General features: G+C 40.9%; 1 protein-coding gene across 1 annotated transcript in view; it reads right to left on the bottom strand.

The window, feature by feature from the left end:
• Positions 1-11,733, bottom strand: part of MYCBP2 (MYC binding protein 2) — a 254,502-nt gene extending 242,769 nt beyond the window's left edge. Inside the window, exon 1 of the mRNA XM_063102315.1 lies at positions 11,180-11,733. Within this exon, the coding sequence (XP_062958385.1) occupies positions 11,180-11,481 (302 nt within the window). The 5' untranslated portion in view covers positions 11,482-11,733. The remainder of the gene's footprint in view (positions 1-11,179) is intronic.
• Positions 11,734-19,959: the final 8,226 nt, after the last annotated feature.

Raw genomic sequence — 19,959 nt, 5'->3', positions numbered from 1 at the left:
AATGCTGGTGAGGATGTGGAGCAACAGGAACTCTCATTTGCTGCTGGTGGAAATGCAAAATGTACAGTCATTATGGAAGACAGTTTGGCAGGTTCCTACAAAGTTAAACATACTCTTGCTGTACAATCCAGCAACCATGCTTCTTGGTATTTACCCAAAGGAGCTGTAAACTACGTCCACATAAAAACCTGCACACGGATGTTTACTGCAGTTTTATTCATAACTGCCAAAATGTGGAAGCAACCAACATGTCCTTCAGTAGGTGAATAGATAAATAAACTGTAGAACGTCCAGACAATGGGATATTATTCAACACTAAAAAGAAATGAACTATCAAGCCACAAAAAGATAAGAAGGAACTTTAAATACATATTACTAAGTGAAAGAAGCCAATCTGAAAAGGCTGCATACTGTATGAATCCAACTATATGACATTATGGAAAAGACAAACCTATGGAAAGAGAAAAGAGACCAATCGTTGCCTACGGCAGAGGGGCAGGGGTTGGGAATTAATAAGTGGAGCACAGATGATTTTTACTGTAGTAAAAATACTCCGTAAGATACTATAATGATGGATAAATGTCTTATACATTTGTCCAAATCCACAGAATGTACAACAGCAAAAATGAACCCTAATATAAACTATGGACTTTGAATGAGTAAGATGTGTCAATGTAGGTTCATCAATTGTAACAAATTCGTGGGGGATGTTGGTAATGGGGGAGGCTGTGCATGTGTGGGGACAGAAGGTATATAGGAAACCTCTGTACCTTTCTTTCAATTTTGCTATGAACTTAAAACTGCTCTAAAAAAATTAACTCTTTTAGAAAAAAAAGGAATTTTGCCACAGATCCTACAGACATTAAAGGATAATAAAAGAATGCTATGAACAACTTTATGCCCAAAATTTCAACAATTTAGATGAAATGGTCATATTTCTCCAAAAAAATACAAGTTACCTATATATTTGGTCTTCATCCTTGTCTCCTGACATACAACTAAAATCCTTAGACTCTCCAAAGTGATAAGAATCTTATATGCTAATGACAGCTGGCAGCCCCTGTGTAGCTTCAAGATTGAGGCTGATCACAGGAAAGACCAAAGTAGGACTTTTATTCTAACCCCTCAACCTCCAGGGAGAGGAAAGGAGCTGAAGGTTAAGACGATCAACAGTGGCCAGTGATATAATCAATCATGCCTATGTAATGAAACCTCCGTAAAAACCCAAGAGACCTGGGTTTGGAGAGCTTCCAGATGGCTGAACACATGGAGGTACCCGGAGGGTGGCACGCCCAGGGAGGGCATGGAAGCTCCAGACCCCTTCCCCCTCACCTCGCCCTGTGCATCTCTTCATCTGTATCCTTTGTAATATCCTTTATAATAAACTGGCAAATGTTAAGTACGTGTTTCCCTAAGTTCCGTGAGTCACTCAAGTAAACTAATCAAACCCATGGAGGTGGTTGTGGGAACCCTGATATATAGCTGGTTGGTCAGAAGTTCCAGAGGTCTGTACTTGCAACTGGCATCTGAAGTGGGGGGCAGTCTTGAGTACTAAGCCCTCAAACTGTGGGATCTGACGTTCTCTCCAGGTAGATAGTTTTCAGAATTGAATTGGGGGAAACCCCACTGGTGTCCACTAAAGAATGCTCCTTGCCAGCAGGGAGAAATCCCCACACATTTGATCACAGAAGTCTGTCTTCTGTGTTGATGACTGTTGCTGAATAAGAGTACAGGAAAAACAGTTTGTGTGTGTTTTGTTTTTCCATTACATTACCAAAATTGACATAAGAAATACAAAAAACCTAAATATCTCCATACCTATTAAAGAAATTAAATTTGCCAAAAATTTCCCCAAAAGAAAATTCCAGGACCAGATGGTACTGGAAATCTATCAAACCTTCAAGAAGAAATCACACCAATCTTATGCAAACTTTTTAAAAATACAGGAGATACAATTACTACCCAACTCATTTTATGACACGAGGGTAACTGTAATACTAAAACCTGAAAAAGACATTACCAAAAAAAAAAAAAAAAAGATTACAGATTAAAATTCCTCATCAATATAAACCCAAAAATTCTTAACAAAATATTAGCAAGTCAAATTTAACAACACATCCCATATAAGGTTTCACCCCAAGAATGAAAGACTGATTTAACATTCAAATATTAATATAATTCAATTTTCTTTTTTTATTCTCTTAATGCATGATCATTTCAATAGGTGCAGAAAAAGCATTTGACAAAATTCGATACATATTTATGGTAAAAATTATCGGCAAAGTAGGAATGGTAGAGAACTTGCTTAAATTGATAAAGGCCATCAAAACACCTACAGCTAACATCATACTCAATGATTAAAGACGAAAAAACTAATTTGTAATTGTTTCCCCCTCAGAGTAGGAACAAGGAAGAATGCAGCTTTTCTATTGGAATAAAGAAGGTACCAAGGGGTGGGGGGTAGAAGGAGCTATAGAGATCAGAAAGAAAAATATGATTATTTATACAAAACTATTAAAATTAATAAACAAGCTTAGCAAGGTCTCAGATAGAAGGTTAATATACAAAAGCAACTATATTATTATACATTAGTATGAAACAACTAAAAAATAGGGAAAAACAAGTTATAGTAGCACTAAAAACCATACAACACTTCCATGTTTATGCAGGCTGTCCCCAAGGCTCTCTTCAGCCAAAGGCAATGCCCAGAGAGGAACTCAGGTGAGAGTCTTCAGCCAACAAAGGCCCTCAACAGCTGGACAGGGGATCTGGTTTCCACACCACAACATACACTATAGTCCACCTACTGCACTATTAGGATTTACTTCCTTCAAATAAGTTCTGGAAAAAGCTCCTCCAGAATTCTGGTTAGTGTCACTACCTAAAGAAACTTTTCAGAGGAAGGAAAGTGAGACAAACTACAGCCCCTGCCACTGTGCAAATGGTTTCAAGGCCAAAACTGACACTAGCCATTGTAGATTCTCAACTAGCCATTGAAGATTCCCTTCATTTCTGGCTAGCATTTCTGCTTGTCCAGGTGGCTGACCTCCTGGGGTGGTCACAAGGACTTACTCATGCCCATTTACCATCAACACTGGACAAGGAAGTACCAAGAGGCACCCAGTAGGTCACTAACGTGCCAAACCTCCATGCTCCACTGTGTAATAGAACCTTACCTCCTCCAGATGAACAGACACACTAGCCCTGTTCTTGGAAAAGGGGCCCCAAGTCCCAGTGGCAGCTGTAGCTTAATGTATAACAGGATTCTTACAGTATCTTCTATTGGAAACGCTTCCTTTCTAAGAACCAGGATCTTTTAACCCCTAGTGCTAAGGGCTACAGAAATGGGAAGCATAAATTACCCAGTGGATCACTGAGAGTGATGCTAAGTGGAGCCACTCTTACTTCCATGTGTTCTTCATACTGGGAACACTGGAGAAGGATACCCCATCCTTGCAGTATCACCATTGGTTGTGCCACCAAAAGACTATCAAGTCAGCAGCTTAGGTAACTCATACCCAGAATATATATCAAATACAGTCTGTTTATTAAACAGTTAGATCCAAATAAGTACTAAAAATGTATGTCCTAACAGTTTAGTAGCCATGTGAGAAAATAATACGCATAACTTAAAAGAAGAAATATTTTTTGTTTTATTCTCAAATGACCACAATTATTCAATAACTGAACATATGCACCTGTTAGGAACTGCACAAAGTCTCAAACTTGGAATCAAATTGAACATGCCACCCTCCTTTCCTGTTCCACATTGATTTTTGTGCAGTGCTTGATGTGTATCACAGCAACTACAAAAATCCAACTTTATCCAACTTTACAAAGACATGATGACATCATCAAAAGGAATGTAGCATGATCTTATGTCAAAACTGTGAACTGCTTTAAGCTAGCAGTTTGCGACAGATGTTGCTGTGTTCCTTTGAAATTTTAAAATATTTCATCATATTCCTGTGTGTCTGCTGTGGTACTCTGGAGTGCCTTGACACACAGTTTGAGAACCACTATGTGTGTATGTGCACACTCGTCCATATACATGTGTACATACACATGTGTCCATATACGTGTGTAGGTGCAATCCTCCCAGCACCTCTCAGTAAGCTTTATTGTGACTTAACTCTAGTTACTGGTTTGGTGATAGCAGGAGAGCAGAACAGACAGGGTAGAAGGGGCAGCATAGTCTTCTGCACCATCTTCAAGTAACTACCCTCTAGCCAGGAAAAGTAGGCCACTTCTGGCAGGCCCAGAGAATTCAGGGGAGTTTGCAGATTCAAGGTTTTCAGTACTTTAACTCAGATGTCTCATCCTAAAGGTCAGGGTTCCCATTCCTTCCCAACTAGAGCACTGACACTGGCATAGCAGACTTGCTGAGAATCCAACCTACCCTGGAGCTCTGCCACACTTAAAATTAAGTCTTGGGCTTAATCCTCAGCTGCTTCTTTCTTCCTACTGTAGAAGATATGTTCCTTTATATGCTGCTAAGGAAACCACCTTTCACATTTTGCCCCCAGTTATCTTCAGCCTTTCATCATCTTTCTCCAGTCTATCAGTGTCACTCACCAACAGCCATCCGATTATATTGTCCGCATAATTAATAATTTCCCTAAACCTCTCAAAAGCCTAATTTAGGGCCGAGCCCGTGGCGCACTCAGGAGAGTGCGGCGCTGGGAGCGCAGCGACGCTCCCGCCGCGGGTTCGGATCCTATATAGGAATGGCTGGTGCACTCACTGGCTGAGTGCCAGTCACGAAAAAGACAAAATAAAAAAAAAAAAAAAGCCTAATTTAGCGTTCCTACCAAGGCATTCCAGTTTACCACCAGTGAAAGTTTTAACAGTTGCACAGCTACAGTAGACACCAAGGGTTATCAGTATCAGTGCTCCATCTACCACCAGAATGGGATTCTCATTGCCAGCCAGCCAGAAGATAATCCAGCTCCAAAATCTCATTTTAAAGTCTACTTCCTCAGACCACTCCTGGCACTCTTGGGTAAAGTTCCCCAGGAAATAGACTCTGAAATGGAGATTTGCCCATCTCCATTTATTGGAGAAGTTTATTGGGGAGTGCTCTCTGAGTCAACAACTAGGGGGTGTGAAGGAAATAGGACTCAGCAAAGGAAGGAGTTGAACTGCAATGCAGTCACAGGAAGTCCTCAACCAGGTCCTGAGGGACTTAGCTGCAATTAGTTTTAGCTGCCAATATTCTCAACAGCTAGGGGAACATGTGCCTGAATAGGCAGATCTGGATCGCAAACCACAGCACCCACCACACAACCACTGGCCTATTACATCAATTTGGTTAATGAGGGGAGAGAATAAAGCATTTATTCTGCTTTCTTAGGAGGAATTACAGTTCATTGCCAGTTGATAAGGGAAAATTCTTCTTTGTAGAAGAGCACCAGCTAATAAATTTAGAAAGAATGACAGAATTATAAAAAACCCATCATTTTGAAACCCCTAATGAAGTTACTGACGCAGAGGATTCTCAAAGGATTCTAAAACTATTATGTAAAGGATTTTCACAGTATTCCTAAGTTATTTCCTTGTGACTACTTCCTCATTACAAATGGAAAAAGCATCCATTTACACAGGAGAGATGTAGTGGGTACCCTCTTAACCCAAGTAATCAGACTTAGCATTATTAAATAGTGAGACAGGCTAACTACCTCTGGATAGGATACAATACGCAGTACTCAGCCTTATATACAAAATGTTCTTGCTAAAAAATGTCTAACCAAAACCTAATGTAGCCTTAAGGCCTAACTGCCTTAAGCCCTTCCCATTTACAGGAAATACGGAGATAGAAGACAGAGAGATGAACAATATCTGTGGGCTGGGGCCCGCCCTTAAGAAGCAGCCTAGGAAAGGTAAAATATTAGTGACATAAAACTGACCTGTGATGGCTAGGGGCTAGTTTACCAAGGCCTGAAAGAACTTTTTGAAATGATGGAAATGCTCTATACTCTACTGTGATGGTGTTTCCAAGAGTCTTCGAATGAACATTTAAAGAAGGTTAATTTTTTTTATGTAAATTAAACCTCGATTAACCTAAACTCTCCCCCAAAAACCTGAATGTTCAATCTGTTTTTAAGAAAAAAGCGAGACTATTCTGTTGATTTTTTAAACAAATATTTTTAAATGCAAAGAGTATTTTTAAATTAACATTTTTATTTTCTTTTTAAGCCCAGAGGCAAGATTTTCTCTTCTCTTGAGCTGGGACACTAATTCATTTCACATTTCCACCCACCAGAATGCCAACAGAGCAGTTTTGCCTTAACATGTGTTTATACATTATATACGAGGGTATTTCAAAAAATTCACGGAAAGATTCATATTATCTTTTAATTCTATTTTTCCACAAACTTTTTAAAGTGCCCTCATAGGATTCCACATATGTAACAGCTATATGAAGAAAATTACTACCTTTCCAAATATACATATACATATACAGATTCAATCTCACATCTCTTCCTAACACACTTCTACGATAGCTCAAAACCGTCAGGATTTTATCTCTGTCTGCTGAATAAAATCCAAATTTTACCTTGTACTTCAAGATGCCCTACCCTCTGGCCAAAGCTTCCATTTCCAAAATGAATTCTCACCATGATACCTGCATTCTAGCTCAGGCAGAATTCTTACCACTACCTACACATAAACGTGCTTTCTCACCTCTGCTCATGCTTTTGAGCTCACCCAGAATGCCATCCCTTTGACGTAATAGGTTATGCTTTCTTAGTCATTTCACTGAATACTTTTATAAGTATCTGCCTTTGTATCTTTCACCCCCAGATAGACAATAAACCCAAGTCCAGCATTTGCCTCTCATAAATCTTTACAGGGCCAATGGTTAGTGCCAAGGAATAATCCCCAAACATTTGTTGGACTAATTGACTATTTAACCTCTTACAAATGAAATCCCACGCACCTGAAGGATGGACTCAAATACAATTTCCAGCAAGAAAGAGATAAAGCAGCTGAAGGAACTAAATGGGTTTAGCTTACAGAAGAAAAGCAGTTCCCCATTCTGGTCACAATGTCCTCTATTGTTTCCATTAATGTTGTTCTACCATCTCACAACCCAGATACCCTTACCCCTTTCATCTACCAGTCTATCAGTTCCCTCCTGGCATCACTTTCCTTTTTACCATACGGTCAAACATTGTCACCAAAAGCCTTCAATTTCTATTTTTCTTTGACCTCCAGTCACACTTTAACCCTGCCTCAACTCAGCTAGGAGTTTCTCCATTTCTCTTTTGAGTAGAAAAGCTTACAATACCACACTGATTGGAATTTTAAATGTAATTTTAATAAAAACAACCAACATTTAATGGACACTTACCATGTGCAGGCACAATGTCCTAAAGCCCTATAAGGCTACAAGTAAAGAAATAGACAAAGAATATCTAATTAACTTGCCCAACTTAACACAGATAGAAAAAGGTAAAACTGAATTTAAACGAAGACATTCTGCCTCCAGACACCTAACATTGAGTCACCGTGCTATGGTGTTTCCCAAGTGCAAGGCTATACCACCATTCACACTCAGAACTGATCAAATATTCCTTTATTCATTTCCTGCCCATCCTCTTTCCCCAAGAGAATGTTCCAATTTTGATCACTCTCATTCATCCAAAAACAGTTATTCAGTTAATGAATAAATGAAAAAGTTGTTCCCACATTCAACAGTCATTGAGACCAAAAATAAAAGAGTAAAGCATGATCCGTGCCTTCTCTTCAGGTCCCCTCACTGTCAGCAAAAAAACAAAAACATTAACGTTTAATAGCATTTAATGTGCCAAGCACTTTCTATATATTAATTCATTTAATCTACAAAACAATCCACATTATGATTATCCCCATTCTACATATAAGAAAACTGAGGCATAGAAGAATGTAATGTACTCAAGGTTATACAATTAGCAAATGACAGAGCCAGGATTTAAAGCCAGTCTAATTTCAGAGTCCAAGATCTTAACCACTTTGTTAGAATGCCATCAGAATCACTGACTCCATTAGGTTTGAATCCCTCAGTTTCTCTACCCTACACCTAAAGCATAATCTATAGCAATTCATTCATTCAACACTGATAACTCGCTTGCCACGTTTTAGTTTCTTGAACACAAGCTTGTTCCCACCTCAGGGCCTTTATAATTTTCTAAAACACTATCTAGATTTGCCTCCTCAGCATTACATTTCAATTTAAATGCCAACTCCCAGAGACCTTTTCTGACCAAGTTACCTAAAATAGTCCCACTACAAATCACTCTATCACATGAAATCAGTTTTATTTCCTTCGTAGTTACTTATCACTAACTGAAATTATCAGTTGTCTATTTCTCCCACTAAAGTGGAAGTTCCAAGACAGTAGAGACCTTGTCTATCTTGTTCACTGCTACATCTTCATCTCCTACAACAGTGCCTGACACACAGTAGGTACTCAATATTGACAGAATGAATGCCAAAAATTGTGCTAGACACTAAGATTATCCAAATGAACAGGATATGGTTCCTGACCTCAATGAAGTCCCAGGCGTTATATTTGCAAATACTTACCTCCTCCCCTTCCATATTAAAGGAAGGCCAGCCTCCAACCTTTTTCAATGGCTAACCTCTCCACCTGTCATCTTAAACCTGTCCCTGAGATCACCATTTGACCTCTCCCTATCAATTATCCCCTCTCTCACTTCTTCACTCTCGCTCTCCACTTACCCTCCCATATTGAATATCCCACCTATCTTCCCATACTTGAACATCTTTCCTTCAACCCTAAATACCCACCCTGTTACGCCAACACCTTCCAATCACTCCTTTCCACATCCCCCTACTATGACTGCTTCCTCAAAAGTTATCTGTCACCTGGAAGCTTTTTCTTCAGCACTTACTTCTGAAAACTTTCAACCCACTTTCCTATGACCAGAGGTGCTACTCTCTCATGGGTCTCAATATCCTGATCTTTTTCTCAGTTTCTTCACTGTCTCCTTTCTCTCACACATTTAAACTTGATGTTCACTACAGTTTCATCCTCTATTTTTGCTCCATTTTCTTTCTCTGAATGATCTCATCATCTCCTCTAATTCAACTAGTGTTCCTATAACTATACCATTCATTCAGAGCCTATATCCCAGCTCTACTTTGACCATCATCTTTAATAAAAAATGTGATTAAATTCTTAATCAAATCCTCAATAAAGAGTAGTTGCAGACTAAAACAGAAAAAATAATGCAAACTGTAATAAACAATAATATTGTGAACAAGCATGAGCCAGCAATAACATGTAATGTAGGACTGGTTTCCATGAGTATTTCTTGAAATACTTGAACTAATTCTTCATTACTTTTCATTGATAGTTTGCACAGGACTAAAAATCATTAACAAAGTTTACATATATGATTAATCTATATTATTTTTGTCTAAATCTGTTAATACAGTTCTAGATACATAGAAATCATATTATTACACTAGTATAATAGTAGAAAGCCAAAGCATAAATATACCAGTCACAAATTATTGCATAAGTCTGGAAACAACAAACAAAATAAAATTAAATTCTTTGAGAGGTGTTTGCAAAGATGTCCCATAATTTATAGTGCCATAATTTAGAGATTCACAGATCAAAATTATACCTAATTATGAGAGTAAACTGTCTAATGTGGCTTTGTGCTATTTTCAAAAACATCAGTACACTTGTGCCATTCTGGCGTCAGTTCAGATAGCAAAGGGTAGTTATACACATTTATATCCATATGATAAAACTACTCATGTGCCCAATCCCGTAAACAATCACAGACATGAGAAGACTCGTTTACCCAGAAAAAGTATTAACAAAGCTCCATCTTTACAACACTTTCCAAAGGATTAGCCACAATACATACTGATAAATTACAAAAAACTGACTTACAGCCTAGCCTCTTTCATAATGGGGGAAAAAAAAGACATCTGGTTATTGCCTAAAAATCTGCACATTGAGTAAATTCAGTAAACTCTTTAATTGATTTATATCAAGCATAGTAATATTTTTCCTACTACGCTTTCCCCATGTATTGCAAGAAGCTGTGGGAAAAAAGATGAAGCCAACTCCCAATTACCACTATCAAAGCTGGTGAAACGAGTCAGTCACCATCCTTCAGGGTATGTAGCATGTAAGGGCATGGAAAAGAAAACAATAGGAGAGCCCTTAGCTAAAAAGGCACCCACATTTTAAGAAAAGGAAAATGAAAGTGATTTAACATCGGCATCAAAGAATCTGAAGGCGCAGCCAGCCTAACTGAAAGAGATCTAGGAGCTACTCAGATTTTCTAGGGGTGACAGTTTAACACTATACCAACTGTCATATTTGGAAGTTCTTCAGTTTTCCCTTTTTCTTAACAAAACCCCTTCTACTTTAAAGCCTATAAGTAACAGAGGAAATAGAACAGAAGATGAAGGGAAATGGCCGATGGGACATCTGGGACAGCAGAACACAAGAGCAGCTGCAACCACATTTCTGTCGACGAAAAGGCCCAGTTATCAAAGTTCAGCTCTAACGACCTCTATAAGACTCCTTTCATATCTACATAAATCTCCATCTGCATCCCTTACTTATAAATCTCTTAAAATGAAACCTCATGTCTATCCCACAGCCTGATCATCTAAAACTCATCCTACAAATATGACACTACCCTTAACCTACAGCATTGCTCCTTTAGTGAAAGGCAGATTTCTCTTAAGGTAGGTGGAAAGGGAATGAAGGGATGTCATGGGGCGGGGGGCGAGGGGGAGATACGTGCAAATAACATTGCGCAGAGACACTGGAAACACCACTTCCCTCCTTCCTCTTGCAAATTCTCTTCGTGTATTACCCTCTTACCTCTACCCATGCCTCCTCCTTCCTCAACAATACACACACGTGTCATAGCCAACGAGCACCATCACCTTTTCTAGTACCACACGCTACCATCCCATCCTCGCTAACCCCCACATACACAGACACACACATTTAGGGCAGAAACTGCAGCCACCGCACCCTCCTTCTATCTGGATAAAGTGTTGGTACCAGCCAGCATCAAGCGTTGACTGAAAGACAGCTCAGTAAATACGTACGGAGACAGACAGACACACAGACAGAAAGACACACACAGGCGCACACGCTGCATGCAGCGCAAGGAAGGACACTGTGGAGACGCACCTGGAGGCCGGGTGTCCAGCGCTGCTGCCCCCCTGGTCCCTGTCACTGAGCGCAGCTGTATAAATCCTCCGGTAGCGGTCGGCCAGGGCCCGGCCTGACAGCAGCAGCTGGTAGTGACCCCGAGAGTCCGCGGCGGGCAGCCCCAGCCCCAGCCCCGGGGCAGCCACGGAGCCTTCGGGAACCGGCATGAACAGCGCCCCCGGCGCCGCAGAGGAAGAGATGGTGGCGGCTGAGAAGAATCCGTCCCCGCCGGGCCCCGAGGAGGCGGCGGCGGGGGAGGCAGTCGCTGCGCACATCATCATCCTCGCCACCACCGCCGCCGCCGCCGCCTCGTCCCCGCGGGCCGGGCGGGCAGACACGCGCGCGCACACACGGCCCTTTTCCAACGACGACGGCGCCGGCGTTGTCCTCTGGCTGCCGCAGAAGGGAGACTACAAAGACAACGACCTCCTTCTCCTCCTCCTCCTCCTCCTCCCCCTCGCGCAACCCTCGCAGCTACTGGGGCCGCTCATCTAAACCCGCCACCCCGGGAGTGTGAGGAGGAGGCGGTGCCACCGCCGCCGCCGCCGCCACCGCCTGGGCTACCCGCAATGGGAAGCTGCCGGCCGCACTGAGCATGCGCCACTGCTCACACATGCTCAGTAGTGACTCGAGCTCCTCTCCCTTCCCACCCGCCTCTCCGCCACCACTCCCTCCGCCTCCGGGCTTTGGGTGTGTGGCGGTCGGGTGGTGCGGAATCTGAAGGGAATCCACTTCTCCAGTTTTTACTGGCAGCTTCAGGAAGAGTAAAGAAAGTCCAGCGGAGGCTGTAAGCTACAAGCGTTCGACATCAGGTAATGAGAGAACTAGAACCTTAAAGAAAAAAGGGAATGTGCCCATCGCCAGTACTCTTGCTACCTTTTCACCAAGTCTGTGCTGCCAACATGAAGATTTACTGTGAATAGTGCTGGTTAGTTCAGAATCCAAGGTAGAGAAAGCCATCCGAATGAGAAGTCCCTTTGGCGATCTTTGGATTTTTTTGTCAGTAGGATTTGTCTGTTTAATATCTCTTTTGCTCACAAAGACAGGTAATAATCTAATACATTATTTTTTCTGTGAAAGCGGAGTTAACAGATAGGCTAGTGTTAACAGGTCAGAGTCAATCCCAAATTCTTGTTCTCAAATTTACATCAAAGCCAAATCTGAATGCAATAATATTTTTCTTAAATAATCTTCTGTTGACTTCTCACTCACCCTAAGGGTGCACTTTGATCTCTTGACAGTGGTCACTTAATGGCTTATCTTTTTCTGCCCAGATTTACGTTCTTGAAGATCATTCGTGAGTATGACCTGAAACGATAATTGTGACTAAGACTGTGTAATATCTGAAAATGTCAGCTTTACCAAAGATCTTAATCATTTTTATCATTTTTTAAAAATGTAACATTTGCTGAGTCCTCTATTCCAAGCTATTCTAATAACACCATCTAAGTAAATGCTGTAGAAACATGTGCCAGTGTACCCTGATTCCTATTAAGTTTTATCCTTTTGACTCTCAATTTGAAGAGTTTGCTTAATTTGTTACTCCTAACAAAATCATTTCTAAGTCCTATCATTCCAATACTATACAAGTATCTTTTGTCTACTCACTAGTTCTTATATCTGTCTTTTCCTAATATGGCCCTTTTTAAAAAATAATTTTTTAAAGGAAGTCTTGCTTAATGTTTGAGAAGTACAAACAAGGAGTGGAAAAGTAAATTAATTCTAGCTTTGGGGGTGGAAGAGGGCTGAAAGGAGGGCATTTTATCTGGAGCTTTAAATGATAGATGGATGTCATTTAGATTTCTTTTTAAAAGATAGCTAGAAATGGGATAATGAAAGCATAGGAACAAAACAGACATGGGGAATCATAGTATTTTAGTACTATGATTAGTTCTGTGAAGTAAGTTTTGCACTTGTCTTGTTTCCTCAACTATCTTATAAAGTTCCTTGGGAGCTTCTTGTTTATTTTTGTTTTCCTCAGCCCCTAGTCTGAACTTTGCCCTAGCAGGTATCCAATAAGTATTTGTTAGGCTAAACTTTTGTCCTAATGCTTCAACACAGAAATCCTCAGTGTTGAGCGGGAAGCCCCACACCTACCCCCACCCTGGAGTGAGAGCCAAGACCCTGGGTCTTCAAAAAGTTTGTGGAAAGATTTGTATTATCTTTTAGTTCCTTTTTTCTATGACCTTTTTGAAGTACCCTCGTCCACTGGTGTAGAGGCAGTTAAATTCGAAGAGTGTAGTTAAAAGCCTGACAGGTTGGCACTGCAAGAGCGCGTTATTGCTGCAAGAGCCAACAGGGTAGCTAAAAGACTCAAATCAGATAGCCCTGGATTTGAATCCTGACTCTGCTATTTAATACTTGCATGTCTTCGGGCAAGTTTCCTCTTCTGAATAATGCTCAAAATAATACCTATTACATGCGATTGAGAAAGGACTGAAAGCTTCCAGGATGGCTACCTTGGCACGTGGCTTTCATACATGGTAACACACTAAACAAAACACAGTAGACCTTTCCATAGGGTGGGAATGGTGTCTTTGTGTGTTCACCCATTACATTCCCAGCTTCTAGCACAGGGTCTAGCCCTAAAGCAGGAGTGAAATAGATATTGGTTGAATGAATGAATGTAACCTGCACAGAGAAACATTTCCAGAACAGGCTTAGGTGGTGGCATGTGCAATCATTGCCCATTTAGAGTTTCTAGTGGACACTGACCCGTGCGGCTTCACTGGTCTCCGGGCTCCTCCCACCGCTTCCTTAATTTCGCTTCAGTCCTCCCAGTACTCTTCGATTCCAGACGGGCCCCTTCCAGAGCCTCCTGGGTGCACACAAAACCCGGTAACTGGATAATTTCCTGAGAAACCCGATGTCATTGAGCGACGCGACTAGGCGTGCGCAGAGTCGCACACATGCTCACTTAGGTAACCGAGGGTGGCGTTTCTGTTGCGGTTGGCAGCGTTTCCTTCCACGGCAGCGGCAGCGGTCGCTCTACTCTAAATTGATAGCCAATGCAGCGTTTTTCCTCCTGCTCCTCTTCCTGCCTCCGCACTGTGCGCACCCGGGTCCCTGCCACAGCCACAGCCACGGCCACCGCCGTGGCAGCTGGGCACTTTAGAAGGCTCCCCTGGGTTGGTGGGGAATGGGGCACATGCCCCGAGAAGGGCGTTCGGAGTCACCCTTAATTCCACTGTCAAGGGGACGTGAAGGGAAGGGTAGTCCCCAGGGCAAGTGCGAGGGTCACCTGCACCGTCGCTGCAGATCGGAGGTGTAGGTTTCTCGAAATATGCGAAGCAAGTGTCCCCTCCCGCCACTCCTGCTAGCACTACTACTGAGTGCCTCACGCAGCCCGTGTTGTGGGGTGGAAGGGGACCGCTTGTTACTCAAGGAACTCTACAGAATGAAAGAAAGCAGAGGCTTGGCTTGGCTTTTTCCAGCCCCACTGAGCGCGGCTCCAGGGCTTTCTGCGCTGCCATCTTAGCTTCATGCTCGGGCCGGGCTGGGCGTGCGTGGGCGTTTGTGGCAGGAGCCGGGGCGGGGGCGCGGGGCGTGCGGGCGGGCGGTGTCGGAATAGGCGAGCAGCTCACCAGCCTTCGCCCTCAAAGAACCTCATGCAACTAGGACGGGGCCTGCCTGTGCCAGTTTTATTGTGGACGTAGCGTTTTCCCGTCTTTGTGGGTTGATAGCTCGTTTCTCAAGACTCTCTCGTCTGTGACCATAAAATAAGACCATGACTTCATCTTTCACAGTTAGGATCATAGATTTTGTCGTTCTTTTCCACTTGACGTTGCAAACATGGACCACAATTTTTTGAACTCATTACATTTACATTTTTTTCTCCTCTATATCTTTAAAGATTTTTTTTTTTTTTTTTTGAGGAAGCCACCAGTGCTGATGTAGTAAATAACACAGCAGGAACCATAATATGTGTGCAAGAGGACACATGTTGTTAGTTTCATTTAAAAGGTTAATATTGTGCTAAGGTTACAAGATTACAAACACAGGAAGCATACATATTATCAGGCAAATCAAGACTGCTGAAATGCTGTGGTCAAGTGCAGAGTCCTCAGTTTGTTTCCCGGATTTGTACAATAATGTATTGGAGCATTTGAAAACAAAATTGGTATCTGAGAACATTTTAAAACACACTTGGTAGCTGAGAACAATTGGTGGGGGGGAATGCTCAGGCTTGAATAGTGAAGAAATGCTTCACTCTTCAGTCACCTTTGCTTTGAGGGTCACAGGATTCTGCATTCTTAACAAATATGATGATATTGCACTTTAAAATAAAATATATTTCATATAATATACTCCAAACTGAAGAGAAAAATTCAAGATGGCAATTAAAATTCTTTTAAACATAAATTACACATTGGATCCCATAGCTATCTTGACCTCTTCCTTTAAACAACTATATTTTTAGGGCCTTGGACTATTCAATAATCTGTAGGCATGAAGAGTTAATGCTTTTTCCTTTTTATTCATATTAGTTTTAAAAAATGCCAATTATATGACCAAGTTTTCCTACAAATAAAAAATTTAGGTTCTAGGGGGACTGAGTTATAGATTGACATTTTCATCTCTGAAAAATTATTCTAGAATATTATTAGTGAGTGACTATATGATTTGAAGTATGTGAATTCAATAATACATATTTGAATGCAAATCGAACATTTTTTTCAAATGTCATCATTATGATGCATTTAGACCAGAGGATGTGTTCACAACTGATACAGGAAGTCATATAAAGTATAACTCTCTTAAGGAGAGAAATCAAAGAACCACAGTTTTTCAACCTTGAAAACTTCGGTATAGTTTATGAATTAGTAGATTGGTCTTTATTATGAAGTTTTAATAATTTGAATCATATATTCTCAAACACTAAAGGATCACTGAAATTCTCATATAGAATAAGAGTTTTATCATATCAAAGTTTCCTTGAGATATACTTAATAGGATTATTGGGAAATTCAGATATCCAGATATATCTAAATGTCTCTAAACTGATTATACTAAGCATGGTCTTTTTTTAAAAAGAAAATTTCACCTCTTTCAGGCTGTTTTCTCGTTAGTAAAGAAGGTGATAATAGCATCTACTTCGTTAGATTCTTAGAAGTATAAATTAAATATGTAACATGAGGGTGCTTCAAAAGTTCATGGAAAAATTTATCTTTTAATTCTGTTTTTTCAGAAACTTTTTGAAGTACGCTTGCATGTAGGAAGAAGTACTTATTTAGTATATTACAAGGCAGGCAATAGCTGTTATTAATATCACATAATATATTAATGGTCTCTTATTTGAGATGTGTCCCAATCTTGTGCTAAAGGAAGTCAGTTATACAGTTTGAGTTTTATAGACTTGGATTTAGATGTTGTTTTTTTGTTGTGGTTTTTTCTTAACAAAGAGTCCTATCCACAAATACAGATTTACTGTATCTTGACATGACAAGAATAGAATCCAAAGACAATGCTTGTTTCCCTAGAACACCTGCTCTTAGGTAATTTGTTTATTCACAGAACACGTTGCTTACCTTCATAAATTCAGTGAGTTTTTGGAATTTTAACAGATAGCTACATTTTGACATGTAATAGTCAAGACAGATTACAGTTTCTTCTCAACTAGTAGCTATGGTACACATCTAGATTCAAAAATTATAAATCATCCATAGCTCACATTTTCTGTTAATTAATATGTAATTAACATCTAAATCTTTGCCTTGCCTAGTTTGGCTTCCTGTTTTGATAACATTTTTACTTTTATATTTTGAAAGTAAAAATGATTCCGTTTACTAGTTCTTCATAAGTTCTTAAAAATGTTTTGCCCCTTTTTTGATATCAGGTCTGGTTCGCCTTCAAACTTGACCAGAAGCTACTGAAAAACTTTTTAGAACATATAATTTATGAAATGTATTTCACATTCTTCCTAAATTAATTTGTGGTAAGTGACAGTATTTTGTAGTTTAGACAAAATAATCTTATCTATATGAAGTTAAATGTTGGGAACTGAATTAATTACTAGTCTATGTAGTAGATCAAAGCAATACTGCTTGCAGGGAAAAACTGTGGCATTCTTACAGGTATTTCTAAGGTCTACCTCTGCATGCTGGTGGGATGGTGTGCCAATAATTTGTTTATTTCTTCTTGAGTCCATTCTTCTCCATTCCTCTGCTCTGCTCTGTACAGCAGAGGAATGACCCCTGCAAATTACTTTTTCCAGGCCTCCCTTGCCAGCTAAATTCAAGTTAGATTCAATTGGTGGAGCGAGATGATGACTGGAAAATGGGTGAAGGGAAAATCTATCCCCTCCTCCCCCCTCCACCCCTTCACACCCCGCCTTAGGCAGGATCTCTTATGTGGTTCCAGCTCCTGCTGAACAGCTTCTCCTCCCACGGTTCAGCTCCAACCAGGTAACTTCTTGTTGTGGAACCAGTTCTCACTGAGCAGCCCCAGCTCCTGATATCTGGTAACAGTATTTCCTCTATGGTCGCTACAGCCCTAGGGATTATAGTGGCTTCATGCTAATATTAATCCCTGAGACGTCTGTGTCCCTTGTTTGGCTTTTCAGTTCCTTCAATACCACTGCAGTTAGTTCCCCATTTTCACTTCACTCTCTCAATAACCTGGCGTGCAGTTGTCTGTTTTCCTGATTGGATCCTGAATGATACAGATGGTCTTCCATCCAAATAATAAATCTAATTTGGTTTCTTGCCCAAATGATGGCAATTTTACCATCTTTTATCTGGTCTTTGAAGCTTGTAAGTCTGACTTCAATCAACAAAACAGAGACCTACTTTGAAAACAATATTGGTTGGCTAACCCACACCCATTGTAAACTGTGTTCTTCCTTACCTGCCTCTACTCTAGAGACTGGAAAAAGTGAAATATTTTCTATATGAGCCTCTCCTCATCTAGGGTTGGCTTTGTGGAACAATTCAGAACAGCAAGATGAGGGAAAATCTGCTAGTGCTACTTCTCTCTCTCTCTCCCTTTCTTTCCACCTCAAAGATGAACAGGATGGCTGACATTTGTAGCTCTGAGACAGGAAGCTTGAGCTAAAGGCCAAAAGCATTATTGATATTGACCCTGACATTGTGGAACCATTGAACAAAGTTTCAAACTTATTTTTACACAAGAAAAAAAAATATGAATTGTCTCGGCTACTGTTAATGAAGTACTCTGTTACTTGTAACTGGAATATTTCTACCCTTATACATTAACTCCAGCATCTTATCAGAGTGCATTTCCTACCCAGCTAACAGTCTATCAGTAGTCTATCTGGAAAAAAAAAAAAAAAAAAAAGAAAATTATGGAAAAAATAATTAAAAGCATAGACATCCATTCATTCTCCTGGGTCCTAAATTTTCCTCCTTTAATCAAGTCAAAACATCAGAAAGTTCACTGAAGTGTATTTTATATTACGCCTTCAGACTTTATTAAAGATTACTACAGTGGTGTGCCTCCCAGACACCCCTTCCTGGCCTGAGGCACTTATTCCCCCAGCTGCTGGGAGTGTTGGCTACTGGCTGCTAACAGATAAACCCCTTCCCATAAATAGCCCTTGGCCTTAGGGTGCTGTCTCTCCTAACATTATAACCCTTCCCCATGGGGAGCCCATATCAAATAACTGGTCAATGCAGTGTACAAAAACCTGTCACTCTGACCTTGATTCAGGATGATTTTGAAGAGCCATCCCACCTCCTGGAACTCTGTGGAATTAGCTAAGGCCTTTGTTGCAGTTACATTGCAGTTCAATTTCTCTCCCTCTCTTGACCAATCCTGCTTTCCTCACTAATTCACAAGTAGTATTGTTGAAAGCACTCCACAATAAATTTCCTGCTTGCAGGAGTCCATTTCTAGTCTGTTTCCCAGAGAACTCAACGTAAGTCCATTGGTATGGGGAGTGGACTCAAGAAACAGACTCTAAAGTGGGATTTTGGAGCTGAATCATATACTGGTCAGGTGGCAATGAGGACCCTATCTGTAGTGGAAAGTTTCTAAAGTGACCCCCATAATCTCCATCTTCTAATATCTCTTACCCTTGTGAATAGGACCTGCAAATTCTTCCTAATCAAGAGAATATGGCAAAAGTGACAGGATGTGCATGATTATACTTATGTGATTAAGTTACATACTATTCAAACTCCCATCTTGCTGGGACCCTCTCTCCCCTGCTGGCTTTGAGGAAGCAAGTTGCCAGATTGAGAGCAACCGTGTGAAGAAGTCTGTGTGACAAGGAGCTGATGGTAGCCTCTGGCCAACAGCCAACAAGGAATTGAGTCCCTCAGCCCGGCAGCTTGCAAGGAATTGAATTCTTCCAAACACCATGTGAGTTTGAAAATGGTTCTTTCCCTGAGTCTCAGGTGAGACAGCAGCCGCAGCTGACTTCTTGATTATAGCCTTCCAGAGGCATGTGAATGGACCTGTGGGAGTGGGCACGAAGTGTGACTGTCTTTGAATCACATGGTGATGTCCATCAGAGAACATCTCACTTGGAAAAGACAGTAAACAACCATGTATACAGGATGATTCCACCAGTTAGTATCAACTAGCCTCTGTTTTTCTCCACCCAGTGGTGGCACAAAAGGCTCACAAATGGAGTAGCCATGGTACAGAGATAGTGTCTACACATGGTGGCAAGGACGAAGGTTATGCATGAAACTTGCAGCGACGGCTGTACTGAACAATGCTGATCTACTTATAGCTACTGCCAAATGTACAACCTGCCAGCAAAACGGACCAACACTAAGCCCTTAATACGGCAT

Source organism: Cynocephalus volans, chromosome 7, assembly GCF_027409185.1.
Source record: "Cynocephalus volans isolate mCynVol1 chromosome 7, mCynVol1.pri, whole genome shotgun sequence".
Lineage (NCBI taxonomy): Eukaryota > Metazoa > Chordata > Mammalia > Dermoptera > Cynocephalidae > Cynocephalus > Cynocephalus volans.
The sequence above is the reverse complement of the archived record's forward strand: the minus strand, read 5'-3'. Positions and strand labels throughout refer to the sequence as shown.